This window comes from Anopheles arabiensis, chromosome 3, assembly GCF_016920715.1.
Source record: "Anopheles arabiensis isolate DONGOLA chromosome 3, AaraD3, whole genome shotgun sequence".
Classification (NCBI taxonomy): Eukaryota; Metazoa; Arthropoda; class Insecta; order Diptera; family Culicidae; genus Anopheles; species Anopheles arabiensis.
The window spans coordinates 57,382,173-57,398,374 of record NC_053518.1 but is presented as its reverse complement, the minus strand read 5'-3'; the positions used below and the strand labels follow the sequence as shown (position 1 = coordinate 57,398,374).

Genomic DNA, 16,202 nt, shown 5'->3' with positions numbered 1-16,202 from the left:
CAATTCACTGCTCAGGCCCTTTTTGGGCAATGGCAGAAGCGCATAGGCAAGGCATGTACGATATTATCGCAGGTGAGGCTTACTAAAAGTAACAAAAAAGGGTTGTAAAAGAAGAAGGGTAAAATTTAATTGAATATTCATAGTTGGGTTGTGCAAGATTCGTTGATCGTGTATGGTCGAACTGCGCCATATTATGCTGCTAGTGCTTGTGTTACGATTGTATGTGCAGTGATTGTGCTGATAGAAGCTGAAGTTCATTGACACAGGGAGGGGATGTATTTTTGACATAAATCATTCCGTCACACAGGTAATTGCCGAAGTAACAATCAAATTGAACCACAGTTTGATACTCACGGCTTACATTCTATTGCTAAGTTCTCGGCAATTTGCGCAGGGATTCCACCACACCAGTGTGTGTGTGTTGTTGATTCGATTCGATTAATGTTTGTGTCGCATGAATGGTCATACTTCGATTGGCCGGAAACGGATGGCCCCACCCAATGTAGGGAGGGCGTTGCCATTCATCCGGTGGTGGAGGGATCGGACGTTGGCATTTGCATTGTAAAACTCTTCTTATTTATGTGTTTACTTATATTTTCTTGTTGTTGTTTTTATTTTCAGACTGAATTGCGGGCGGAAGAACGATTGGCTGAAGAACAAAAGCGTCACAGGGAGTTGCTGGCCCGCGTCGAGCGGGAGGCAAAATTGCAGAATGAAAACTGTCAGATCCGGATACGGACGATGGAGATGGAGGTAACCAGCTTGCGGGAGGAGATCCAACGATTGCGCCTGCAAAGTGACAAACAGGCGGCCGATCTGCATGCGACGGAGGAGAAGCTGGAGAAAGCTCGGGATTCGCTGATGATCTCGCAGCAGGATCTGGCGGAAGCAAGGGCAGAGGAGAAAAAGTGCGTTTGTGTTGAAATTGATTTTCGTGCGTCATACTGACACTGTGCGAATGATAATATGTTTCCGGTTTTTATGTTGTTGTTGCTGATAACTGCGTTTACTTGTACTTGTAGGCATAGAGCCGAGAAGCAAGCGGCAGAGGAACTGATGGTAGAGCTTGGCAAGGAATGTGAACGGCTGCGTTCTGAGCGTGGGCCCGCACTGCCAACGACATCGCCCGAGTCGCTGCGACTGGAGGAATTGCATCAGGAAATGGACGAATTGCGCCAGAAGAACAAGTCACTGGAGGAAGCGAACGAAGAGCTTCAGGCTATGATGTTGACCCGTAGCATTGAGGAAGGGCGTAATCTGCTGAACGGGACCTCGAACAGTTTGGCCCAAGAGCTAGAAGCCATGAGCCAAAATCAGGTAAAAAACGATGTTTCGGAACGAGATAACACAACAGTGTGTTCGATTCGAGTTGCTTTTGCGGACGGGGAAAGAAAGCGTTTGCTTTTCTACTACGTCTAGGATGGTTAGGGTGTTGCATTATCGTGTCTGTATGTTGTTCCATCACGTTACGTCTTGACCCTTATCACTAGAGCTTAACTTAGTTTAGATTTCACCGCAACACTGTAGGGTGATGTTGCGTCATGCGCCGCTATCCTCCTACTTGATGTTGATTCGTTCACCGGAACCGAATATCCGTCTGTTGAGCGTCGTCGGTCGGGTCCACACACTTGTCCACTTGTTTGTTTATCTCAATTGTGTCACGCTTCTGTATCTTCTTCTTTTTGCCTCCTTTCACAGGATACCGTTGATTCGACCACTTTAGCGTCATTAACACAGGTTAGTTTGACGGTACTGATGGCGTATAGTCTTTGTTTGCTCCTCTGCTCCATATCATGTTTCGCGATCAAAACGATCGGCTTCTAATCATACTTATCTTCTTGGGGTGCTGTTTTTTTTTCTTCGATTGTTTAATGTTTTCTTTTTTGTACTACCCACAAACAAACTAACATCTATGTGCAGCATTGGGTTGAGTGAGTTAATATGGTTTGCAGAATTAACAATACTCAAAAAAATACTTTGGTTGAATAATGTTGTACGGTGGTGCATCTGTCGGTAAAAAATCCCCCCAAGAGACACTTTGTAAAGTATTAATTTAGTTTTATTGAACGTAAGTCGTTAACATTTGAACGATTCCTTGTTCTATCTTGTCATAACTTCCAAATACTATTACTGTTCCGATAATTCACGAATCTTTACCTACGTTTATACTAAACTTTTGAAGTTTTGATATAGTTAACATTTTATTTTTTAACAAGGGATATTTTGAACGGTGTGTATCGGTCTCTTTTATCAAATAATTTACTCTTCCTTTGTACAAGTTTCCTTTGTAGAAGTATATGAGGCTTCTATTTACAATTAATATTGAAATACGTTATTTGATATAGCAGGGCAATATGATTTACATTTTCTGGCTTTATATTAACTACTATTGGTCTCTGATTAAGCTTTTTATTTCACAAACTCTTCCTAAGCTGTTTCTTTACACGATTCGACTAAGAACTAACCATTGTTAAGCGTGCTTTACTTAATCCTATTGTATGTCCGTTGGTTTGGCGGTGCTGGTTATGTGTGTTGCGCAGTTTTTACAATCTTTGGCTTCATAACGCTGTACATAAGCTTTCTCATTTGATATTGACGGTCTGTATACTATACCTTCGTTACAGCTCCAGGTCGCATTCCAGGAGAAGGAAGAGGAGAACCGACGACTGAAGCATTACATCGACACGATGCTATTGAACGTGGTGGAAAACTATCCACAGCTGCTGGAAGTGAAAGCCGCCTAAACTGGACTGGTTGATTTTGTTCCGTTTAGTTGAGCCTTAGTGTAAATTACATTTGCTTTTTACAATCAAAACAGAACATAGTTACATGTTACATGTTACTCACAAATCAAGAAAGTGTAGGAAAGAGCGTATACTAAAACAAATAGAGGGAAAAATACACAAGTCAGGGTAAACAGGACGCGGATGTGCGACTAATGGAATTGATAGCAGAAGCCCAAGCAATATATTGTTTTTTTATATATATTACTGAGTACATTTAGCAACTACACAACACAAAAGGACGACCGTATCTTGTTAGACTATAATTTCTTAGACATTGCTAGACACACGAAGAACAAGATACATTATGATTGCGTTCGAATGGAACAGAGCAGACACAGTTTATTTATCAGAGTATGATTCTCGCTTGATGATGATACTGGTACGGTTTTTGATTACAAACGATAGATCCCTCCAAAAATCCCTGCTCCAAAAGAGGGTAGACGAGCAACGGTACTCTTCGGTTCTTAACACATCATAAATGCGCCTTGCAATCAATTCTAATGATGAGCAGCAGCTTAACAGCAAAGCACTTACTAGAATCGTGATAACTGAAGTAGCCTTCAAGCGTAAATATGTTTGATGTATCCTTTTTAAAATGGACGTCGTAATCTATTGTAATGCGTTAAACAAGGCAGTAGAGTTTGGCGTCGACGAATAGAGTGGCCAAGAATGAAGTTTGTATTTAAAATAAAAAAAAAATGTCTAAAAATCACTTTAAAGTTGCATTGAGAGAGTAATACATTATAAATTATTAGCAAGAGAAGAATGTTGGAAACAGCTTTGCAACGCCTTTCGGTTGGGTTTTCGTTTTTGTTAGACGACTACACAGTTAGCGGAAAGGAAGGACATGTTTAAAAGTTTTTGATAAAAGTTGTTTTAGCATATGAATTGGCGTTAATAAACAAATAATTCAATTCAAAATCACCAGCTGCACTCGATTTGCAGTTCAGTTTAAAATCATATACACAAAAAAGCATATTTGAAAGATCTATTTACGGTGTAACTGGATGCGACTATTTCGTGGATAAGTTATTGCTGTTCAGGTTTGAAGGTTACATTGTATGGAGTGAAGTGCGAAATCTATTTTACCTTCCCTTTACGACGAGGGCATGTTACGGATAGGAGCAGGGCGTAGGAAAAGATAGCTGTTGAAGGTGATTTGTTTCGTAAGTGGTTGTGCAACTGCAAGACGTTAGAGTGCTGTGACCCATAAGCACTCTCTTTTTATAGCATGGATGCCAAAATAGCGTTCTACTAAAACAAAACCCAACTGTATTACTACTTAGAGTCAGAAATAAAAATACTTACAACATACACTGCCGCTAGTGCTTTGTAGTCTATTAAGAGACCATGCATATATTGAGAATTTTGTTGTATTATTGTTATATTCAGTTATTATCGGATGCGTCACGGTTCGTGTGAAACAGTACCAACCAAATGTAAACGTTTGGCAGCTAATTGATCAGTTGATAATGATGTGTTATCGTTGTTCAAACAACATGCATGATGTGACTCCACCAATGGTTCATCGATATGCATCGTTAGCTTATCATGCGAGTTTCGCAGCAAAACTACCTACCCCTATGACGATAAAAGCTTCAATGATTGAGCACTTGATTAAGCGGTGGAATGCAAATGTTCATGGTAATTTATGCTTGATGTAATTGTAATGCACAGATCAGCCATTCAGTAGCGAACTGTCCATCATCGATATGGGACATTGGGCGAATGTGCTGCTTCTTGCAGCAATACTCTGCAGCTACGCAGGTAGTATATTGATCAAGTTGTATAAAATATACAATTTTAATTTCGTTTTTTTTCTTCAAAGGCTCTTTACAAGCTTCCCGGGATAAAAGAATGGCAGCCGGAACAGATGTAGCACAGTCGGAAGTACCGTATCAGGCGTCGTTCCGTTTAATCGAACAAGACCGCCATTTGGGGAGTGGAGCCATACTCAACGTGCGTTTCATCATTACGCAAGCCTCTTTTATATGGAAACTGATGCGCACCTATCCGGGGCAACCACTTGCTGAATTAGCACGCATCCGGTTGGGACAAGTAGAGCTCAAGTCTAAAATAGACGATCGGTTCTACACGATCTATTCGCACACGTATCATCCCGAGTTCGATTTTGAAGCTGCCCGCAACGATGTTGCGCTAGTACGGACGCGCGAATACATTGATTTTAACCGTTTCGTACAGCCGATTGAACTTCTCAGCGGCCCCATCCCGGAGGGTAGTTTAGTATCGTACACGGACTGGGGTGCCGAGAAGGTAGAAGGTGCTGAAGGAGATCCCTGCTTCGGTGTTTGTGATGTGAATTATTATCTTTTTAGGATACTGCCGCACAGGATGACTATAAAGAAAAGTTGCAAAAATTGGACGCTCGGGCGATTTCGAACGATCAGTGTAAGGAGCTGCTGAGTCCGTGGGATTTACAGGACCTGGTGTACGATACCAGGGTGTGCGTTTATACGAACGGCACGGGCAGCATATGCACGGTATTGATTAATTTCCCTCATCTCAATTGACTTTTGCAAGTGTACATGCACTGTGTGACCATACTGTGATTTTAGGGCAATGTTGGAGGACCGTTGGTGATGATCGCAGATGGACGGGCGCAGCTGGTTGGTGTTATGTCCTACGTGTACCGAGCATGCAACTCCCTCGTTCCGGGAGGATTCGAAAGACTGTGGAATCACCACGAATGGATCGCGGAAGAGTCCAGCGTCAACTACAGTGACACAAATTTTGGTGAAATGTGCCGCGTAGTAAGGAACGTGGCAGCCCAAATATTAATGCAAAATAAAGAAACCGTACGACGCCGGAGAGCTATTAGAGCCGCTAAGGAGAGCAGTGAGGCGTAGAGCTTATATCGCAATGAAATTGATACGATATGCGATGTATTGAAAACGATTCATTTGAACACTTTATTGTCTTACCAGAGAAAGTGGATTACAAGTATTGGCCTCTACGCTTCCTCACCTGAACGTAGCTGTGGAAAAAGTGCGTCAAAGTTCAAAAGAGCCAAGTCACGATCAATTTCACGATGCCGTCGCTGACTTTCCGTCAACTCCATATCGTCACACTGATCCGTCTGATTGCGCTCGAGAAACAGTTTCATTTGCCGATCCACATCGCTGTCGAAATGTTGATCCAATCTCAACCCGGCCACATCCAAGCGGTTCTGCATTTCGGCAAAGTTAGCTTCCAGCTTCAGATCGTCTGCTACGGAATCCGTGTTGGTGGTAAGCAGATCACCGGCGATCTCCTGCGACTTATCGCCGATCTTGCATAGGCTGCAACGGGTCTGCAGCAGCTTGCGTCTGGCAGCCTGCAGCTCCAGCCGTTCCTTACTGAACTCGATCTTTTCCTTAGCCAAACGATCCTCCCGCTCGGACACCTCGCGAAACTGTCGCTGTATCAGTTGCATCTTGAGCTGCAAGTTCTGTTCCGATTTACGCAGACTGCGATACACTGTCTCGGCATTTCGTTCCCTCTGACAAGCCCGATCGATTGCCGCTTCCAGCTCATCTTTCGCTTCACACAACTTGCTTTCGCGCGTTTGCATTTCACGGCGTTTCGACTCTAGCTGGCGCTGCATCTGTAGGTAGCGCTCCTTCTCTGAATCGGCTTGGCGAGCGGCTTCTTCAGCCACCTTGAGGGCTGCTTCCACCTCAAGGCGCGACGTTCCCGTACCGATCGAGTTGGTGGTGGACGCTAGCTGCGCCATCGTCTCTAGTTTGGCTTTCTCCTCCAATAGAATTTGCCGTTCCTGGGCCACCTTATCCATCAACCGAGAGTGTTCCTCAAGCTGCAAGCGCTTCAGTTCGTCAATACGTTTCTCCTCCCGTTCATGGCGCTCGCGAAGAAACTGTTTCTCCTTGTCTACGCTCTGCCGCTCTGCTTCTAGCTTGACACATTTTTGCTGATATTCCCAGCGCTCTTGCGATGATATCTGGAAAGGAAAATGAAAAAAAAATATTTAAAAAAAACGTCATAAAATGTGTCAGCAGATCAAATAGGTCCAACCTTAGTCATCTCGGTAACTTTACTCTCTAGCATTTCCACCAAATTGAGCAAACGCACGTTCTCCTCCGCCGTAGCTTCACGTGTGCGATCGAGCAAACGTTGCTGATCCTCTAGTTGCTTTTCGCGCTGCTTCAATTGAATCTCTTTCTCCTTCTGCGTGAATACGATCTGGTCCTGTAGCGTGTCGCGAAGTTGCTGCAAATCGCCGGACGCATTTTCCAGGTAGCTGGAAGCACTTTTAAGCGTTTGTAAGTAAGATTGATTATCTTGAATGGCAGAAAATTCGAGCATTTTCGATTCACGTATTGCAGCCACCGATTCGCGATGATCCTGGCGCAATTGTTCGAGACTTTCTTCATATCCTTGCTTAAGCTGTTCGATCACCTTACGATGATGCTCTTCCATCGATTGGGCTTTCGCTTCATGGTCTGCGATTAGCTTTTGCTTCTCCTGTTCGACGAATGTGATTTTGGCTTGGTAGAAATCCTCCAACTGCTTGTTGTCATGCTTCAGGCGAGCTTCCATGATGCGAAGACTTTCCTCCAGGAAGGTCATTTGTTTTTTGTAGCTTGATTCAAGGATCGACAGCTCCTGTTCATGGTTCGCGGACAGGTTCGCCACCATATCCTCGAGACGCAGCTTTTCCATCTCCAAGCGTTTCACATCGGTTTGCAGTTCCACTTTTTCGGTGGCATTTGGTTCGGTAGCTTGCCTCAAGTCGTTTGGGGAAAGCTCGCTTGTTGTTCGGTCACCGAATGGGAGGGAGGCGATTGGGGCCGGTTGACTCATGATCAGCTGAATGTTGGCATTTATCCGTTGCTGCTGTTTGGCGAGAACATCTTCCAACAGTGTGTGGCGTTGCATTTGTTTCTGAAGTAGTTCGTTAAACTGTGCTTCCTGCCGTTTCAGTATAGTTTGCTGTTTCTGTTGCATTTCAATCAGTGCCTTTTCTTGGTTCTTCATTTGGCCGGCTATGGACAGCTGGATCTCCTGCTGTTGCATCGTCGCTAATGCGTTTTGCGCTTCCATATCTACGAGCTGAATAGTGTTTGTAATTAATTGAGGGTCCGATATTTTCGGTTGAGGCTGTAGCGTGGACTGTCCCAACCCGATTGGCGTCGGGGTAGACGTTGTAGATATTTCTGGTTTGGGCGGTACAGTCACCTCCGCTGAGACATCTGGCGGAACTGGGGCGACTGGTGGCGCTTTAGCTGCGATGGAATCGCGCGGTCTCGCCAGCGTTGTCGAAGGCACGGGAACTTGTTCCACTTCGCTCGCCACTGGGTCATCATTTAAACCTAACCAATCAGCACCACCTTTCTTTGGTTGCTTCATTTCAGCACGAGAGCCTTTTTCTTCCGTTGTCCCACCGAACAACCCTAAAGGATCGTTCAGCATCGAGACCGAAGACTTTCGACGACCGCTTCTTTTCGGAGCAGCGCCGAAGCTCGGGAGATTGTTTCCGGTTGGTGCGTAGCTACCCATAACAGAACTTTCGGGTGGTGGATTTTCCGAGGTGTCGGTTGATTGGCGAGAAACTGCTTTGCTAGTAGTTTGCGGTTCTTCCAGTGTGGTGGTAAGACTTTGCCTTGGTTTAGCCATGATGCTTTTCGGAGGTATCTCTTTTGTCGCAGCGGTTAACGGTCCGCCAAGGATGTCGTCTAGAATGGTAGATTTTGATTTGGGCTTTTTCGGATCGAAACCAAGATCTGCCAGCAAATCGCTATCGTCGAATGAAATTTCCTTCTTCTGCGGTGTGGTAGGTTTGTTGGACGGCGCCGTGCTGACTGGCTTACTAGGAGCAGGTTCCGTTCTTCTTCCTTGCACGCTAGTCAAACTGGACGGTTGTTGGGTAGTTGCTGTTGGAAGTTTTGCATAGTCCAACGATGCGGGTTGCATTTTTTCCAACGCCATACCAGACGGTTCGCCGATTTTGGGAACCGATGCCCGCTTTGCTGTGTCCGTTTTAATGCCGAACAAGTCTTCCATTTTCCCTGGTTTACCGGGTTTATCCGGCTTTTTTGAAGGCTCATTTCCAAACAAGCTATCATTACTGCCATCACTTAATAAACCTTCTAAAGGATCATCTAAGTCGAAGTTCATTCTGAGAAACTACACTGGAAAAATGAAAATTGGACGCATGAAAAACAGCAAGTTTGTTGAACGATATCTGTTGCCATAGAAACGCCTTGGGTTTCTTTGAATTGTACAACGCTATAACATCGAAATTTTTCTTTGTCAAATGATTTTTTAAATATCGATAAAAAAGACATGGAAATGTTCAAATCGGTAATGAATATTTATTGTTTCTATTTTTTTATACAAATGGCCATAACAAAAAAATGCCATAAAATGTAACGGTTGAATTAAAATTATGCGCGTTGATCCGGGCCTTTCACTAGGCACACGAGTTTTGACATTTTCGTCAGAGCACGCAGAGTGACCAGAAATACCGATTTATTTGTATTGCTACCGATTCACAGATGACCACCCTAAAACTACCGATGTTTTATTTTTTTTTCTGTTTGGCTCAACAACCGTTGTCGGCCAAGGCCTGCCTGTACCACTACTTGTGGGCTTAGCTTTCAGTGACTTATTGATCCCCCCATAGCAGGACAGTCAGTCCTACGTACGGCGGCACGGATCATTTGGGGCTTGAACCACCGACAAACCGACGTGACACTGGCGTTACAAAAGTGTCCCACACGAAAGTACTGTCATTTGCATGTGAGGCGATCACTTCTGTCAAAGTAAGCTCTGTTCACTGCTGCTTCGATGTAAACAACTTTTTTATATACAAATTGCGAAGGAAGTGTGAGGAAGTTATTGGACAAAACACCCAGGAAAATCATTTTATAAGTTTCCAAATCAATGCAAAAGATGTGAGAAGTACATAAAACAATACGCATTGAAATTTACGAAGAAAAACAAAAAGGGGTTTTAGCAGTTCCTCCTCTGTGTCAGTGTAGTAAGCGAATCATTATAGAGATGGCGCTAGTGTTTAACGTATTTTCATTTGAAATAAGGAGACAACTTTTGAAGCTAATTTTGTTCGAAGTGTCACGTCGGTTTGTCGGTGCTTGAACCCATGACGGGCATGTTGTTAAGTCGCACGAGTTGACGACTGTACTACGAGACCGGCTCTGTTTTATTTTTCCTACCGAAAATCACAGTTTTTTTTTTTGATAATACTGACCGAAAAAACATAAAACCATTTCCCAAATCATAAATTAATTAATCTCCATATGGAAATCACTAGGGTAACGTACCAGTTTTCGGCAGAGTAGCTAAAAACGTGCAACTATGCAGAAATGCGGGAAAAAATGTCACAAAACACAATTTTGTAGTGAAAGTATCCAAGCGCTACAGATTAAGCTTAAACGACTGGAAAATCAAATTTCCATAGAAAAAAAAAACGAAAGCTTCCTAGTTTCATTGATTTGCTCAATAGATGGCGTACAACTCATCATTTAATTGCTATCCTTTTCTTGCAATGTGTTTCGACTAGTTTAATCTAATCATGACTTATATAGCCTTCTAACTTTCCGAGTATATATCTATATGAAAATGGTCGGGTGGTCAGATACGTGGGTATCGACACCATCGACCATTACTCAAATCTTAATTGCTTCAGTGCTGGTGGTTTCGATTGGAGTTTAGTATTTAAACAATCGTATCGCTGTTCTAGTTCTAGCGATCCATACCCAAATAGCCAGAATTGCTTAAGCAGCTCATTTTGGCACGCTAAAGATCGCAGCTCTAATTCGCCTTTTGCAGTAGATAAACAGCATCAAAGTTCCCAGGCGGTCCTTCTAAATAGCGCCTAAGCAGCTTCCTTAAGCTACGGTGCCGGGGATCATTTTTCTTTGTGTTTTATTTTCAAGCAAGCGTCATCGATGAAATACACAACAGGATTTGTTTTGTTTGTGTACATGTGTATATTTTTCAATTCTTAATATTCATAAATTACACGAAACGTATCACAATTTACTGTACAATCACAATACCTTCAAAATTCCTTATTCAAAGAACTAATCTAACTTGTACAGCAGTAATGAGATGATTGGAGGCGTCTGTCTTTGACACTTTGACAAGACCCACCTTGTACCGATGTCATGCATTAAAAAGCTATGAAGTTCCACCAAGTTCGGTACACGATCCTAACAAGCCTTAAAGTTCCATCATGAACCCTACACATAGTGTAAATCAGCCGCAAAGTTCCAAAGAGTACTGTGTGCCTGTTAAAAAGCTCCATAGTTCAGCAAAGTACCGTCTATCTCTTAATCAGCTACAAAGTACGACATCGGAACGATTTTTCGTTAAACAGCTCAATCTTTAGGTTGAGAGCTTAAGTCATTTAGAACCCGTTTAGTGGTCGTTTAGTGGATTTGTGGCACTTGGGTTCAGAAAGATCTTCATTTGTATAACCGCTGAATCAAATCTAATCCATATCCTAGATAAATGATGCATATTATCGTGAGAAGGAACTTTTATTTTGGGCATTAGCACCCCCTCCCCCCGGCGTAACACTTCTTTATAACTGAGTTTCGAGTTTTAACCTACCGAAAACTACAGATTAGTGATGGGAAAAATTAAGTTTTTATCGGAATCAATTCCGGCTAGCTCCACAGTTTTCTGGAATCGATTCCGGATAGTAGGTCCGGAATCGGATCCGGAATCGGAATCGGCTCCGGAATCGGAATCGGTTCCGGAATCGACTCCGGAATCGAAGTCGGCTCTCGAATCGGAAATGGCTCATAAATTAGAATCGGCTACCAAACGGAATCAGTTTCGGCATCGCCATAAAAAAGGCGTTTGGGTCCAATCATACTACGTATTGCTAACCACAAAAATCTAAATTTACTTGTAAAAGATCCATTCTCATGGAGATTCCCGGACTGATTTTGCTCCGGAGTCCACACCGGAATCGGCTCCGGAGCCAACTTCGGAATCGGCTCCGGAATCGGCTCCGGAATCGGATCCGGAATCGACTCCGGAATCGGCTCCGGAATCGGAATCGATTCCAGCATCGGAATCGGCTCCGGAATTGATTCCGAATACGGAATCGAAATCGGGTAGGTCTGATTCCGAGCTCCCACCACTACTACAGATACAATTTTGGTGCTCCTACCGAAATCTGCCCAAATAATCTGGCTACACTGGAAATGGGAGAACAGCTGTCAAATGACATAACATCAAAACATCAACAAAGGTGCTCTTGCGCAAAAAGTGGAAATTATTGGGCGAGTAAAATGATAAAAATTAGACGAAGGGAATGAAATATTACATTAAAATCCAGTAACAACAACTGTAGTTAAGAATGTTGACAAACATAGTTCGTACTGCCTGTAGATTACCGATCAGGAATGTGCTTTCCAACGTTGATCGCCCGTGTTTATCGGGTCCGCCGGTTCGATGGTTTACCGGCAAAGGTTACGATGCGGAACGAAAGTTTAAAATAAGATCGACAGTGTATTATGTGGCCGCTGCTGGTGTTTTAACCGTAGGATTAAGCTATGCCGCCGTTCCACTGTATCGGATGTTTTGTCAGGCTTACAGCTATGGCGGCACCACCAGCCAGGGACACGATGGCGAGAAGGTTGAAAGCATGCAAAAGGTAAAGGATAGAGTGATAAAGATAAAGTTTAACGCCGATATAGGAGCCTCGATGCGGTGGAACTTTAAACCTCAGCAAACCGAAATCCGGGTAAGCTGCGATGCGGTGGCATGTACGATATGACACTATTGATACCTTTTTACGTTGCTTCCTACAGGTTGTTCCGGGTGAAACCGCATTGGCGTTCTACTCGGCCAAAAATCCGACGGACCATCCGGTTGTTGGGATCAGCACCTATAATGTAATTCCATTCGAGGCTGGCGCGTACTTCAACAAAATACAGTGCTTTTGCTTCGAGGAGCAGCAGCTCAATCCACACGAAGAGGTTGACTTGCCGGTGTTCTTCTACATCGATCCGGATTTTATAGAGGACCCTAAGATGGAACTGGTAGACTCAATTACGCTATCGTACACATTCTTCGAGTCAAAGGATGGCGTGAACATACAAATGCCGGTGTATGCAAAACAGCATGGTTAAACAAGGATGTGTTAGTTTTTGAAATGATGTTAAATATGTCTGTTTTTCGTGTATGAAACGTTCATCGATGACAACGTATTCCAGGTGTATGTTTCGTATTGGTAAGATACTGATAGAAACTTGAAATTTGAATTCGTCTAATTTGCTATAAATTGTAGATTATGAAGGTTTCTCCATGACAGCGATTTGGGGTATTTTAATTATATGAATTAATTTGTTCCTACCAAAAGTACATCAGTATGGCTTTGAGCAACCTTTTATTTTAACGTTAATTTTAAATCTTTTTTCCAAGATAAACTTTTCATCCATTTATTTACCGTTTTTTCCGTTTTATTTACCAGTACCAAAGTTAAGGAAAATCATATTCTACATTACATGCGGTTCTAATAGCCATGAAATGTAATTTGCTGTTCATTTTGTAAGATCTTAAAATAACAATTTTTCAATTTCGTTTCTTCTTCTTTGTCACAACAACTGTTGTCGGTCTACCTATACCACAAATGGGCTTGGCTTTCAGTGATTTATTGATTACCACAGCAAGATAGTCAGTCCTATGTATAGGGGTACGGTCGTGTTGATAAGTCATTACGAGTGGATAATTTCGTTTACTCTTTTCAATGAACTGCTCTAATCTTTGAACACAACTTTTATTTGAACTACATATTTACAGTCGTTACTAAAGCCACTTTCATTTTAACGCTACTTCTACAACATATTTGAAATTTAAATTAAATGTTAATCTATTTATTTATTTGTTGAAGGAAACAATCATGATGGAAAAAATTCAGAACACTATAAAAAAAAAGATTGACACGTTAAAATAAAATCTTATCCTCTATTCTGGAATATACAACAAATATATTTCGATGCTGTAACTGATCCAGAACCTTACACTTAAACTTAAACTGATGGTAAACATGCAGCGGAACTGGAACTGGCACCGAATATATCTGTCCATATCAAGTCCTGGACAATTTTGAAATTAATCTGATTCTAGAATTTATATTTAATTCTTCGCGGCCTCGGAACTGATTAATCGCCTATACCTTTTGCCTCGAATGCCTTTTGCCTGGAATGCCTTTTGCCTGTGTTCTTCTTCTTCTTCTTTGGCTCAACAACCGATGTCGGTCAAGGCCTGCCTGTACCCTGTGGGCTTGGCTTTCAGTGACTAATTGATTCCCCCCCATAGCAGGATATTCAGTCCTACGTATGGCGGCGCGGTCTATTTGGGGATTGAACCCATGACGGGCATGTTGTTAAGTTGTACGAGTTGACGACTGTACTACGAGACCGGCCTGTGTTAGTAAACTATATTCATGTTTTGAATCTGACTTGGCGAAGCAACTAATCTTAAATCTACCCAGCTCGAAGAAATGATACTTAAATATTTATGGTTACGAACCTGGTCGATGATTAGTTGTTAGAAACTACCGTTCTAACTAAAAAAGAAAACAAAGTAAATTCTTTAGGCGGGCACTTAAGGCGTGCTAAAACTTAGTTTTTCCTTTATTTTCTTAGTATCTTTGCTCGTATGTATTTTGATCGCAATAAAATCGTTTCCGCGGGTTTTATCCCTATTTATATGCTTGTGCACACACGAAAAATCGCCACAGGTAACAGTCCGTTTGAAACCTTACAACAGTTTCCAACAGTTAGTATTTCTAGTCGTGAAGAAAAGATGCGTTGAAACAGAAGGGAGAAACTTAATTTTAAAGGAATGAACTAGATTTTTTTTCTTTATTATAAGTAAAAGTTAAAGTAAAAACTAAAATTACAAAATCCAGCAATTGTTAAAACTGATTAGGGAAGCTGAAAAGCTTGAAGCTATTACCACATTATTAAATAAGACTCTTAAAACAGCTGCTTTTGCTATTAACATTACACAACAACAACAACAACTACTACTACATTTACTACTTCTGCTACTATTTCTACTCCTACTTCTACTACAACTCATAATGCTACTAGTACTGCTACTTTTATTATTGGCCACTACTGACACTACTACTTCTACTGCCACTAGTTTTTTTATATTACTTCTACAAATACTACCAATGTAATTGGTACTAACTATACTGCTACCGTTGCTCCTACTATTCTTCATTGCGACTGCACTGATTGGGATACGAGTGCCATCTAGAGGATTTGCACTCGATAGTTGCGTTGTTAGATGGACGGCGAATGTGCTGAATAAAAACGATACAACATCATTTTGTTTCAGAAAACTTAGTGGTCGTATATGATGTTCGTCGCAATGGCTATGCTTAATAGCTCCATAACAACCATGGCGGTGTTTGATTAATCTCATATTGTGCTCAAAAACCAGATCAAGCAATTTGTTGATGCCTCAGCCTCTTTTTCCATTCGCGTATTACGCAAACAGCGATGTAGACGAATACTTTTTGAGCGCCCGCCTTTTTGAGCAAAAAAATACTGTTTTTTTGTTTTTACTGTTTTAGTTGCTCTTGCGCTATTTTAATGACAAATTTTTTGCAAAACGTGTGAATTGATGGTCCCTTTATTAAACGTTATTATTACTTTTACAGTCTTTTTGCCTGCTGCGGCCATAATTCGCATTTTTCTGTAAAATATTCAGCCACACGATACACATTATGCACTCACTGTATTGGGTGGCCTAAGGGTTGCATTTAGAAGACCTCTGGCTTAAATGATCGAAAACACAAACGGTAACATTTGTTTTTTTCATATTTCACTGGACTGCATGTGTGTATCGAGCACGAAAGACTGTTGTTGCAGTTAGGTTGTTAGGATGGATGCGTTGGAGCCATTTAATTAACACCTAATTAACCGCTTCAGATATCAAAGCCAGGACCCTCCGTGTCCCATACTTTTGAAGTCCCGCTTGTGTGTTGGTTTTTTGTTTGTTAATTTTTCGCATAAAATATTCGCACACGTACATTCACACATCCACACCAAAACACTCTCTCTGGTTGGTAAAATTCCCTTAAAATGTGAAAAATCTTAGGATTAAAAAAAGAACTCACCCATGCACGATGCGCCATACGGAATCATACGACGGAAAGCTGTGAAACGTGGAAAGTACTGCAAAAAAATGTTGTTTTTTGTATTTTTTTCTTTTTTCCATCCACCAACCCTATTTCAGTCATTTTGAACAGCAAAACAGCGTGTCGTGCGTTGTGCAGATGAGACTGGCGTACCTTGCTTACGGAAACGTTTAGCATTCCTTAGTACACAGTATGATAACACATTCGAAGCGTTCATAATTTGTCGGCGGTTAATTTTTACGCTGCGACACCTTGGGATGGAG

General features: G+C 42.0%; 4 protein-coding genes across 41 annotated transcripts in view; 3 read left to right on the top strand and 1 right to left on the bottom strand.

Moving 5' to 3' along the window:
* Window positions 1-4,100, top strand: part of LOC120904521 (rab11 family-interacting protein 4B) — a 58,157-nt gene extending 54,057 nt beyond the window's left edge. For 30 of the 38 annotated variants that reach the window (XM_040314559.1, XM_040314566.1, XM_040314564.1 and 27 more), the window contains 4 exons: window positions 622-908; window positions 1,023-1,317; window positions 1,699-1,737; window positions 2,625-4,100. In XM_040314559.1, coding sequence (XP_040170493.1) covers window positions 622-908; window positions 1,023-1,317; window positions 1,699-1,737; window positions 2,625-2,744 — 741 coding nt within the window. In that variant the 3' untranslated portion in view covers window positions 2,745-4,100. The remainder of the gene's footprint in view (window positions 1-621; window positions 909-1,022; window positions 1,318-1,698; window positions 1,738-2,624) is intronic. The other 8 variants (XM_040314551.1, XM_040314554.1, XM_040314557.1 and 5 more) reach the window with 2 other exon arrangements.
* Window positions 4,101-4,166: 66 nt separating this feature from the next.
* Window positions 4,167-5,674, top strand: LOC120904524 (trypsin-1-like). The gene is made up of 4 exons (XM_040314593.1): window positions 4,167-4,553; window positions 4,615-5,060; window positions 5,123-5,287; window positions 5,363-5,674. Exons 1-4 carry the CDS (start codon window positions 4,499-4,501, stop codon window positions 5,651-5,653), a joined length of 957 nt encoding a protein of 318 aa, XP_040170527.1. The 5' UTR covers window positions 4,167-4,498; the 3' UTR covers window positions 5,654-5,674.
* Window positions 5,675-5,734: 60 nt separating this feature from the next.
* On the bottom strand, window positions 5,735-8,921 carry LOC120904520 (fas-binding factor 1-like). Its single transcript, XM_040314550.1, has 2 exons — window positions 6,819-8,921; window positions 5,735-6,744 (listed from the first exon to the last, which is right to left on the bottom strand). The coding sequence occupies exons 1-2, from the start codon at window positions 8,919-8,921 to the stop codon at window positions 5,758-5,760; spliced, it is 3,090 nt and encodes a 1,029-aa protein (XP_040170484.1). The 3' UTR covers window positions 5,735-5,757.
* Window positions 8,922-11,995: 3,074 nt separating this feature from the next.
* LOC120901023 (cytochrome c oxidase assembly protein COX11, mitochondrial) lies at window positions 11,996-12,947 on the top strand. The gene is made up of 2 exons (XM_040308710.1): window positions 11,996-12,525; window positions 12,593-12,947. The coding sequence occupies exons 1-2, from the start codon at window positions 12,139-12,141 to the stop codon at window positions 12,911-12,913; spliced, it is 708 nt and encodes a 235-aa protein (XP_040164644.1). The 5' UTR covers window positions 11,996-12,138; the 3' UTR covers window positions 12,914-12,947.
* The last annotated feature ends 3,255 nt before the right edge of the window (window positions 12,948-16,202 follow it).